We start from the raw sequence: 12,209 nt of genomic DNA on the forward strand, positions 1-12,209 counted from the left end.
TAAATTGGGAACGTCTGGAGGAGGCAGTGGTCAGGGAAGCCGTCCGACTGAAGAAGGAGTCTTTCCGGGATATGTTATCCCGGAGGACTCCGGAGGCAGTTGCAGGGTACCGAAGGGCCCGAAGAGCTGCAGCGTCTGCCGTGAAAGAGGCAAAGCAGTGGGTGTGGGAGAAGTTCGGAGAAGACATGGAGAAGGACTTTCGGTCGGCACCAAGGTGCTTCTGGAAAACCGTTCGCCACCTCAGGAGGGGGAAGCGGGGAACCATCCAAGCTGTGTACAGTAAGGATGGGACGCTGTTGACCTCAACTGATAGGGCGGTGGAAGGAGCACTTTGAGGAACTCCTAAATCCAACTAATACTAATTACTAATACTAATACTATGTCAGAGGCAGAGCTGGAGGATGATGGGGGATTGTCGTCAAATTCCCTGGTAGAAGTCGCTGAGGTAGTCAAACAACTCCACAGTGCCCAGGGATTGATGAGATCCGTCCAGAAATGCTGAAAGCTCTGGGTGTGGAGGGGCTATCTTGGTTGACACGCCTCTTCAACATAGCGTGGAAATTTGGGACAGTACCTAAGGAGTGGCAGACAGGGGTGGTTCCCCTGTTCAAAAAGGGGGACCAGAGGGTGTGTGCCAAATACAGGGGTATCACACTTCTCAGCCTACCTGGTAAAGTCTACTCCAAGGTGCTGGAAAGGAGGGTTCGGCCAATAGTTGAACCTCGGGTTGAAGAGGAACAATGCGGATTCCGTCCTGGTCGTGGAACAACGGACCAGCTTTTAACTCTTGCAAGGATCCTGGAGGGAGCCTGGGAGTATGCCCAACTGGTCTACATGTGTTTTGTGGATCTGGAAAAGGCGTATGACCGGGTCCCCCGGGAGATACTGTGGGAGGTGCTGCGGGAGTATGGGGTGAGGGGGTCCCTTCTCAGAGCCATCCAATCTCTGTATGACCAAAGCGAGAGCTGTGTCCGGGTTCTCGGCAGTAAGTCGGACTCATTTCAGGTGAGGGTTGGCCTCCGCCAGGGCTGCGCTTTGTCACCAATCCTGTTTGTAGTATTTATGGACAGGATATCGAGGTGTAGTCGGGGTGGGGAGGGGTTGCAGTTTGGTGGGCTGGGGATCTCATCGCTGCTCTTTTGCAGATGATGTGGTCCTGATGGCATCATCGGCCTGTGACCTTCAGCACTCACTGGATCGGTTCGCAGCCGAGTGTGAAGCGGCTGGGATGAGGATCAGCACCTCTAAATCTGAGGCCATGGTTCTCGATGGAGTGCCTACTCCAGGTAGGGAATGAGTCCTTACCCCAAGTGAAGGAGTTCAAGTACCTTGGGGTCTTGTTCGCGAGTGAGGGGGACAAAGGAACGGGAGATTGGTCGGAGAATTGGCGCAGTGGGTGCGGTATTACATTAAATTTATCGCACCGTTGCGACGAAAAGAGAGCTGAGCCAGAAGGCAAAGCTCTCGATCTACTGGTCAATTTTCGTTCCTACCCTCACCTATGGTGATGAAGGCTGGGTCATGACCGAAAGAACGAGATCCAGGGTACAAGCGGCCAAAATGGGTTTCCTCAGGAGGGTGGCTGGTGTCTCTCTTAGAGATAGGGTGAGAAGCTCAGTCATCCGTGAGGAGCTAGGAGTAGAGCCGCTGCTCCTTTGCGTCAAAAGGAGCCAGTTGAGGTGGTTTGGGCATCTGGTAAAGATGCCCCCTGGGCGCCTCCCTAGGGAGGTGTTCCAGGCACATCCAGCTGGGAGGAGGCCTCGGGGAAGACCCAGGATTAGGTGGAGGGATTATATTTCCAACCTGGCCTGGGAACGCCTCGGGATCCCCCAGTCGGAGCTGGTTAATGTGGCTCGGGAAAGGGAAGTTTGGGGTCCCCTGCTGGAGCTGCTGCCCCCGCGATCCGACCCCGGACAAGCGGAGGAAGATGGATGGAGATGGATGGATGTTTTGGTTCACTCTCACTGCTCTCATAGTGTTGTTTTCGGGTGCAGCAGGCTGCTGTTTCCAGCTAAAAATGCCAAAGAAACCACTGTACACTACCTGCTCAGCACCAATTAGCAGACAGACATAGTTAGCGACTAGCTAGTGAACATGAAGGAGATATTTCTCTCAAAAGTGGGTGGAAACCGACAACAAAGCTGAAAGGAAGTGAATATTGGACTTACACTCATCAGGTGGGCAGAAACACAGCTCCAAATGAATGTTCATGTTCTGTTGACCTGCTAAATGTGTAAATAGGCAACTGATTTCTTGCTTGCGATATCAACCTAAAAGGCGATATGTCCATACATGGTGTGTTCACAACTTGTTTCCGCTGTCCCTAAGTGGCCAAAAAGTAGTTGTTGCACCTGAATCGAACCAAACCTTACCCATAGCGGTGGCGGATCAGAAAACTTTATTATTTTTTAATGGTCATATGTAACTGTTTTTGAAGGAACTTGCACTTATGTCCTGCCGATAGTAGCATCAGAACAGAAAAGGCTCATATATGTAGTTTTTGTAGGCAATGACAAACAAAGTGTTTTGTCATTTCATTTCAAGGAGTTGTTGACTTTTGCAACCTTATTTTGTGTGCATAGATTTGTGTTGCTTGTGTTTTGATGTATTAGAGTTCCATTGGCCTCCAACGCATTCCTTAGTAAGTAGTACATCCCCTGTTTGTACAAAGACAGCAGAGTCAATCATGACAACCTTTGCTGTAGCAAAATTATATTATACTGCTAGATAGAAAAGTGAATGCAAAACTAAAATGAGATCAGTCACTTTTAAAATGACAAAGGAAATGGAATATTTTTAGATGGGTCCATTATGTTTAATTGACTCTATCCTGTCCCTCCTCAATGACAGTCTGTTATTATGATTTAGGAATAATCGCTGATATGTCCCTTAGAGTGCTTATGTCTGCAGGGCACTGATTCATTTTAAGATTGTTCTACTAAGTATAGGGTTAGGCCTATAACCTACCTAACCGCTAACCCCTGTACTATATTGTTCTCTCATTTGGCAGTAGCCCATAAAGATAACGATACCAGAGAAGAATAAGTCCTCACACAATCACAGTTACAGTCTTGATTTCATCATTTAGCTTTGATGTAAAATAAAAACTGTGAATGAGATTAGTAAAAAAGGAGAACTTTATTTTTCCATTCACAATTAAGAAAGTGCATACCATGTTTCACAATTTTATCTTCACACTGTTCATGCTTCCTTCCTCATTTTGAGTAATCATTTCTGCTTTTCGTTGAATTTTAACATTTCATTCACCAAATCCAGTAAATACATGTCTGTGTAATTCAGTATCAGCTGACTCTGCTGCCAACAGAGTCTGGTGGCTTAACCGTCTACTGTATTAAACTATGTGTTTTAAGAAGCGTTACTACAAACCATGTTTACATGCAGTTTTTCAGATTATTAGAACGTATAAATATTAATTTACTGATAGTTTTCTGAAGAGTCGATGCACATGTCACTATTCATCTGACTGTGGATTGTATCCCAAACATGGTTTCTTATTATGTTATCAACAAGCACATTCACTGCAAACACAGAAACTAATAATGTAATACATTTGAAAATACAATTTGAGAAATAAACTGGGGAAGTACAGTGTAGGGCCCACTGCCAACTTTCTGAAGCCTTCTTGTTTAAAGATCATAATACTGTGATCATAATACTTTGAGGGGCTAACAAGGATTGTTGATTGATAACAATGACAGTGATTTCCTCACTAGGTGAGATTAATAGATGTTAAAACTATAAATTATATATAATCTCTTTACTAGGCTTTTTGTTACAATAAATATTTGCTCTACGTAACTAGTTCACAGTTGGTAATATGCACACAATTCTCAGGGTTAGCCCTTAGGTTCCCTATATGAAGGTCTGCTGTATTACCTAGTAAACTAAAACACCAGTGTACATGTCAACATGTTTTTAATTCACAGAAAACACTGAGAAATGACCACTGGAGGTTCTATAATCTGTCCTTGGGTTCAAATACTGTTTGGGTTGTAAAGTGAGCTACATACCATTATAGATGAATTACTGCCCATTTACGTTTTAAAAAAAAGTATTATTTAGTAGTTGTAATATACAGTAAATAGCATTAATGTAAAATATTCAATATGCATAAATGATTATTTAAAGCAAATAAAAGTCAGACATAGAACTCATTAATTTGTCCGTGTCTTGTGAGACAAACTGGCAACCTAGTTTTACTGCAAGCAAAAATGTCTAAATCATAAAGCCCCCTCAAAGAAGTTGAGACTTGTAACTAAAAGGACGAAGCATGCAAGGACAAATGACCAAATATGGGCGGAGGGTTCTGCGGAAACTGCGGTGGAAAGCCTAAGGATCTCCTTCCTTCCCCTTTTCTTGCTCCTGACCTAGTTTGACAGTCAGCACCAGAGACAAAAAGGAGGGATAGAAATAGACATGATGACACATTGGGTAGAGTGAACAGCACATGATGCTGCCTTTACATTATTGTTGAAATCAGCAGGATTTATTAATGCAATAATTGAAACCCCCCCTTAGATAGAGACTAGATACTGCATTCAGCTAGCCAGGTTAATAAAGAATGCAACTTCTGAATATTATGAATGCCCATTAATTCATTCAACTTTACTAGTCTTTTCGGTGCCTAAAACTTAACTTTCCTTGCCGCATAACGCTCACTTTTTCTTGCCCAAACTTAAGCGTAATCTCTGCCGAAATAACCGGAATTTCTGTACCCGGATCACTGCAGTCACCTATTTTCGGGTAACTAAACCACCAACTATCGCTGACCTGACGGAGCACCATGCTGAGCACCATGCGGAGCACCATTGTCGCAGAGCTCTGTAGAGACTCAACACATCTACTAACTTCCGCTGATGACAACGAGCTGTGAAGGAGTTCTGTAGCCGCGTCACAAAGCTCTGTAGCTGCTGAAACAGCTAGCAACTGCCACTCTGTAGCACGGAGCTCTGTAGCCGATGTCACATCACCAACCGGCGGTCTCCTAGTTTTCATATGATATCATATCACATAGTGTGCATAACTTTTCATACAATATCCTACGAAACCGTTCATGAGAATGCGTTGGTGAGAGGCTGGGAACAACCTGGACAGGATGCCAATTTATCAAAGAGCTAACATTTATAGACACATTGACACCCAACATGGCCATGCATAGGCAATTCAATTGCAATTCAAACTTGCATGTCTTTGGACTGTTGGAAAAAACACCCAGAGGAAACAAACACAGACATGGTAGACATATGCAATTGTAGATTTTAACAGGTTTTTTAGTTAGTTTTTTTGTACATTAATGTATTTAGTATAACTGCATGAGATTTAGAATGGTTGCACTGTAGCTTTCTTCTGAGTAAATGATGAAATCGCAAAAAAGGAAACAGTTGATGACAGTGTCCCCCACCCTGATACGCACACAATATGTAGAAAGCCTGAAAAGACAATTAATCCGGTTACTTTGCCCTGGTTCCTCTTTTCACGGTATAAAACCTCAAGGTCTGGTCCGAGGACATCAGTCGCCTCCCTCAGCCAGATCAAACATTCAGCTTCTGCAAAGAACCTCTGGAACATCTCACGCAGTAACCATGCAGCTGTGCATCAGAAGACTGGCATGCCTGGCTCTCCTCGCTGGAGTTCTGGCAATGGCAGCAACGGCCGGTAAGACGCCTGTCAGAGCTCCTGTACTATATTACACTACTAGCCTGCTCCAGGACAGCGAGAGTACATAAGAAGTTGTACACTGCCATGCACGTTTGAAACGTTTGACTTCTGATTTAATGCTGGCCGATACTGTCTGCATTTATTCATGTTTGATGCTGCACATAAAAGATATGTATGCTCATAACAACCATTCCTTGTTTGTTTTCTGAAATTCAGAAAAGAAGATAATCGAATGCTGCACTATGGTCAGTGCTGCAGAAGTCACAGCTCCCATCTTGGGCTACAGGATCCAGAGGAAGAACCTCCCATGTGTCCGCGCCGTCATGTAAGAATCACTTCCTAATTTTTTTTTAAGAAAAAGTGAACAAAAAAATGTTAACAGTGTATCAATGTATCAATGTAAACAGCTGAAAAATAGAAAGTTCTTCATGAAAATCTGTTGAGAGATTGGGATTGATCTTTGTGATTATTTTTTTCCCCCTCCCAGATTCAAGACCGCAGAGGGAGAAGTCTGCAGCCACTGGAAACAGGACTGGGTGTTTGAGAAGATCAAGGAGATAGAGTGAGTAGGCCTTTGTTATCTCTGTCTATCTCTATATCTGTCTTCGGTATTCACCATATCTGCTAGTTGGTTGCTTCAGATATGATATTTCAAGTGCTCAGGGGCAGCACAAACTGGTATTTTAACTGCTATCCCTTGTTTTGTGTGTTTTACAGGCAGGTCCGCGGAGGAAAGAACAACACTATTGCTGCCCCTACAACCTCCAGCAGAAAGAACAACACTACTCCTTCCCCTTCAACCTCCAGCACTTAGAAAGCACTGCTCACCATTATCATATATCTACAGAAAATTGTCTTGAATTAATTTAAAATATTTAAAATGCTTTCTCATGTTAATCTGTAATATTTAATATTTATTGCTAGCGCTATTTATTTGTCTTTCCATTTTCTTAATGCTTTCCTATCTGTGTTATTTCTTCAGCTATCATTAATATTAAAAGAGATAAAAGAAACAGCATGATATGCATAACAGTGCAATACATCTGAGAGATGTCTGTTGTTTGCTACAAAATAAATCTTCTTTTCCTCTATCCACATGTGTCATCGTTATTGGTTGATATTGGAAATCAAAGGTAGCTGTGCTCATCAAATGACCATCAAGACCTCATGATGTAACAGGCAGAGGCTCAGTTTTTGCAGATCTATTGTGCCATCTAGTGGGGATGTGAAATGACTTCAGGACAGTTTGGATGAGAGGAGCGTGTCATCGACGGAGTCACCTTGTCTGACTGGAGCACCAACCCCTCTCGGTGCTGATCTGAAATAGCACAAGAGACCGCCTCCCTGTCAGTCAAGTCATGCATTTGCATGAGCTTGGGGGGCAGGACAGCTCATGCAAAAGTTTTCAGACACCTTCCAGCAGATGTGCTGCCAGCATCCTCTTCTAAGTGCTCCAGGCACGTGTCACAGAATATACACCATGCAGAGCAGCAGGCTACGTTGCGGGTCCTCTATCTAGAAAATATATCTTTTAATGATGTTAAGTAGGGCTGAACGATTAATCGTTTTCAAATCAAAATTTGAAAGAATGCGATTAGCTAATCGTGAAGACCGCGATAAATCGAATGTGAATTATTTAGTTGAATGTTTGGTGTAACATTTGGTTTAATCTTTTTTATTCCTCTCTTCATTATTATATTTACTGTTTTTTCACAAGATACATGCTGGAATAATGTACATATCACAGATATTTTAACCTTTGTGTTGTCTTCCTGTCGACCATGCGACCTGTTGTCCTCCTGGGTCCAAAATTAACACTTTTTTGTTGCTTTTTTTTCTGTGCTTTTTTCCTGCCACTAGCACCAACTTATTACACTTTTTTGGAACTAATGGTCAATAAACTTCATTATATCTAACTTTTGAGTTAAAAAGCTGAAATTATGAAATATTTTGACTAATAGTTAGCTTACAGAGGAACGTATGTTGAAGTTTAGTCAGGATACTGTTTTAAATTACTTTTTTTTTGGGGGGGGGGGTTTCCGCCTTTACTTGACAGGACAGCTAGATGAGAAAGGGGAGAGAGAGGGGGAAGTCAAACCCTGGACCTCTGCGTCGAGGCACAAACCCCCCAGCACATGTGTGCCTGCTCTACCCACCGAGCCAATTGATGAAATGAATATGGACAACAATGTTGGAGTATTATTAAGTACATTTATTTGGTTAAGAGAATTGCTATTGGCATATTTCAGAAAAAATAACTTGATTAAGCAACAGATTCATAGCAGGCAATGAAACAGCATAGTCCGAAAAGCACAATAAAAAAAAAAACACATCATGGCTAAGCACATAGACTACAGCAATAGTCTCAAAGCTGCTCTCAGGTTCCCCTTTAGTCATGATTATATGTTGATGCTGCGTTTGTGCAAGTGAAAGTCATTTGTATTCTTTTACTTTTTTTTTTTTTGAGTAAATATCCCCAAACATGACTGGATTATACTAGGTTCAATTCCTCTCAAATCTTACCTCAAATTGGCATTTCTATAACACAAATGATTTCATTCCAGATATCTTCTTTAAGAGCACAACCTGGTTTTTGCTAATAGAAAGCTTCGGTGCTGTTCTGGAAGTCTTCTGTGGTACTGATGAAAGATCTGCCTGCTTCTCTGTTGCTTTCACCTGCAGCAGAGTCGGGCCTGGACATCTTCCTTAGTTTGGAACTATAAAGAAGTAAGAGTTTTTACTCACAATACCCCCGAAACAAAAGAGATCCCCTGGTTCACACACAAAGCTTGTCCAGATTTTAAAGTCCATATCTTAACGGAAACTAGTTGGAATTTAAAGTGAGTAGGAGTCTCATACCTGAGTAGTTCCAGAGTTTTCCTCACCCACTCATCCCTCCGTGTAGCACATATCTCATTCTTCTTAACAGTGTAGAAACTACAATGGTGAGAAACATTATCAGACACGCACAGAGAGCAACATTAAGTAAGCCAGACTAAGTATCTGACCGAGTATTCAGTCCCAGCTTTCGGTACATTTCGATCGTTATTCAAAATGTATTGAGGTTTGATACCCATCACTACTGTGTAATTAGATTTTGTCAATCTTAAAGCGTAGACAGCTTGCGTACAAATCATTTATAAACATAATTTATGGAGATATGATGCAGATCGAACAGCTGCCTTCTTAGAGGCATGAAATCCACAGTCATTAGTTTTGACAGTAAAATGTTGTGGTAGACTAGATCAAATTTTTATGGCAATTAATTCTGCAGAAACAAAGTACTAATGGTGCTGCTTTCCACAAAACAATTACCAGCATCTTTTGAATATTTTGGAATGAATCCAATCAATGCGAATCAATTAGACTTCACCAACCCTCTCGTAAAGGTTTGACAATAATATTCAAATATCATAGTCAGCTATTCTGATTGAGGTTGGCAAGGTTGGAGTCCCAGTGGTTTAGTAGGAGAGAGTCTTACATGATGGCCTCGATGTGGCAGTTTTCCTTGGAGGTTTGTTCTCTGTAGCCCTTTATACGCTGGAAGGGTACTGGCTTTCTATTGTATCTCATACAACAGGCTTTGCCCGTATGGGAACCCACTGCACGCACACACACAAACACACACCACATTATTAACTGATCAGTTCATCTTAGAGTCCTAATGCAATATCTGCTGTATTTTAGTCTGATTGACAAGCATGATGTGGTGAAATAAACTTACGGGCAGCTGGAGTTGGACCGAGCAGGCCCAGTATGAAGCAGAGGAGAACAGTTGTCACGGTGATCATCCCTCTGGGAGCCATGTTACCAATGTGGAGAACCAGCAGAGAACTTACTGAATATATAAACTTGCACACATATACTATATATACTTATGGCACTACTTGGGTTTTTTTCTAACCTGTGGCTCCTAAATTGAGGACAGGAAGCCCACTATTGCACCATGGCAGCCAAAGTTGCATACATTGCTCTTTGATCGTAACAATTAAGCCTCTACTGTGCCATTATGCAACACTAGATTTGTTTATGTGGTCTTGTTGGCCTGTGAAAGTATCACAGTGGAACTGGTGCACTGATGCATTAGGTTCATACAATCTCCTTGGGCTCTCATCTATATTTATGCTTTCTAAGGTTCATAACCATGCTGTGAAGTTCTTCATATGCAGCACAGCAGATTCTAATAGTCACATATTCTTCGCTCAATTTAGTTTGCTCCAAAGCTACGGCATATTGCTGCATATTTAGCTCTCAGTGCATATTCATGCATAATTATGCTTAAATGGGTTTCATTACACAAAATATTGCCCTCATCTTGCTTCATTTTTTGTTCTAGTGTTGATAAAAAAAAAAAATGACTGTGATATCCAGTGTCATTATTTGACATTGTAGCTTAAAGCTGGAGTCAGGGTGTTGTACATGATCAGCAATCTTAGAGATTGTTGAGATTATTTTGTGGCTAGAACTGATGGAGTATGAGAGGCAAAACCGCCCCTCCTCGTTAGCATGACCTATTTAGTTTGCAGAAAGCTGACAACTACAAATGTAGCTCAGCTGACCTACATAGACACAAGATCTTTGCAAAATTGTAAATGCTCTATAGCGTACTGTAAATATAAAAAACTACTGTTGTTCAAGGCAAGCTGAAAATGACTAGTTGTAATAATCCACACTTGCTCAGTAGGCCTACTGTACTGTGTACGCTTCATGACTGCTGTACAGCCACCATGGGTTTTCTGTTAGGTTTACACTACATACAATATGTGATTACATCTAAATATGTTAACACTAAAACTAAACTGGGCCGAATTATTTTCCATTCAAACTGATCATCAACGGATCCCTGAAGGAGAAATCTCTGTTTTTGTTGCTCTTCTCACAAGGAGATCCAGAGTGTGAACGCCAGCAACAGATTAGCGCCACTAAAGCTGGGTTCAGTGTGTCTTGCTCAAGGGCACTTCCGAAATGCAGATGCTTTGGAGACCAAGCTGCCAGTTAAATGAGTCTCCCAAGTCTCACCACATGTAGCTATGATTAATAAGTGTGTATATGTCAGGGATTTGTTGATTTTTTCATCTCCTGCGCCCACAGACATAAACTGAAATGACTCATCTTTATAGTAACTTTTCTCCCCTAAAATTAATGCATCTTTGAGTGTACAGGAATCCACTATAATTAATTAGACAGGAAATACGCTGAATTGACAATTTACTCTCTACTGTTGGACTATTTGCTCACGCAGTTGTTCACAAAATGGTGAACCTCGCCGCATCCTTGCTTGCTTGCTTTTGTGGAATGTGTTGCAGGCATCAAATTCAAAATGAGTGAATGTTTGCAAAAAAACAACAAGCTTCATCAGTTTGAACATTAAATATCTTGTCTTTGTAGTGTATTCAATTGAATATAGGTTGGAAAGGATTTGCAAATCAATGTATTCTGTTTTTATTTCCGTTTAACACAACGTCCCAACTTCATTGGAATTGGGGTTTGTAGATAGTTAGATAGAATACAGGTTTAAAGCACTTCCGCATTGGCTTCACTTTTCAGGCCCGGAAGCTTTGGTCCATTATTTTTACAGTCTGGTTGCAGCCTAGACAACGCCTTGTCTGATCTAGTAAGTCTAAATTAGTTTTAACTGCTGTGGGCTTTGTCATTCCGTGACAGTTTGACGGATCATGACTCATTATGTTCTCGTTATGACTTGCCCAACTTACACCTTCCTTGAAATCGCCTCTGTCATCCCACTTGACACTCAGGCCCACACATCTCAATTTAGCACATCACACAAACTAATGCTATGTTTGATGGTGTCCAACAGTAGTTTGTGCTACCTTCACCCATAGGGGGGCAGTGTTGGCGTGGGCCAATGATGGACGTCAAGCAAGACATAATAAACTGAAGTGAAGTGAATGTCCCACACAACCTAAAATGTCAAAACAACAGTTTGGACTGCTAGTCATATGTGAAATGAAAATCAGGCTTTTTATTTCTCAAACTGTAGAGTAAAATGATTTCAGCGCTGCTATACACTAATGTCACTCAGCAACAGAGAAGCAGTACATGTAACAGTGCAAAAGTGTAAACATTCTCCCCCACAGCGACAACTCATGTCACAAGTTCAGGGACAGTTTTACCGTGGCTTTTAATCCATCTTTTTTCTGTGTGTTTGGGCTTATGTCTGTGTGACCTGTTGCACCTACTGATAAAGGGAAAGGTAACCTGATAAACTGGACAATCGTCTGGTCGCCTAATCCCTGCTAATCCTCCGTAAAACACAGCCTCTTATCATCATCCTGTCTTTCCTCAATGAAAGATACACAAACACACACAGACACGCACTTTCACTGTGAGGTTACAGCCCTACTTCAAATGATTAGTCCCATTATTGATTCATTGATTCATTCCATGTTTAAGTTTGGGGTTTTGATCCTACGATTAACCATTTTAGTTGGGTCAATCACAAAAAAGAAATTAGAAATAATTTATGATAATTTAACTGAAATTGAATATGTCTTGGACTGTTTTATTAT

General features: G+C 41.6%; 2 protein-coding genes across 2 annotated transcripts; one reads left to right on the plus strand and one right to left on the minus strand.

Annotated features, from left to right (window-relative positions):
* Positions 1 to 5,521: 5,521 nt before the first annotated feature.
* LOC144526288 (uncharacterized) lies at positions 5,522 to 6,770 on the plus strand. The gene is made up of 4 exons (XM_078263659.1): positions 5,522 to 5,676; positions 5,896 to 6,004; positions 6,167 to 6,241; positions 6,397 to 6,770. Exons 1-4 carry the CDS (start codon positions 5,604 to 5,606, stop codon positions 6,491 to 6,493), a joined length of 354 nt encoding a protein of 117 aa, XP_078119785.1. The 5' UTR covers positions 5,522 to 5,603; the 3' UTR covers positions 6,494 to 6,770.
* A 1,106-nt stretch (positions 6,771 to 7,876) lies between these two features.
* ccl20l (C-C motif chemokine ligand 20-like) lies at positions 7,877 to 9,540 on the minus strand. Its single transcript, XM_078264818.1, has 4 exons — positions 9,404 to 9,540; positions 9,161 to 9,281; positions 8,539 to 8,616; positions 7,877 to 8,396 (listed from the first exon to the last, which is right to left on the minus strand). The coding sequence occupies exons 1-4, from the start codon at positions 9,483 to 9,485 to the stop codon at positions 8,276 to 8,278; spliced, it is 402 nt and encodes a 133-aa protein (XP_078120944.1). The 5' UTR covers positions 9,486 to 9,540; the 3' UTR covers positions 7,877 to 8,275.
* Positions 9,541 to 12,209: the final 2,669 nt, after the last annotated feature.

Source organism: Sander vitreus, chromosome 12 (assembly GCF_031162955.1).
Source record: "Sander vitreus isolate 19-12246 chromosome 12, sanVit1, whole genome shotgun sequence".
In the NCBI taxonomy this organism is placed as follows: domain Eukaryota; kingdom Metazoa; phylum Chordata; class Actinopteri; order Perciformes; family Percidae; genus Sander; species Sander vitreus.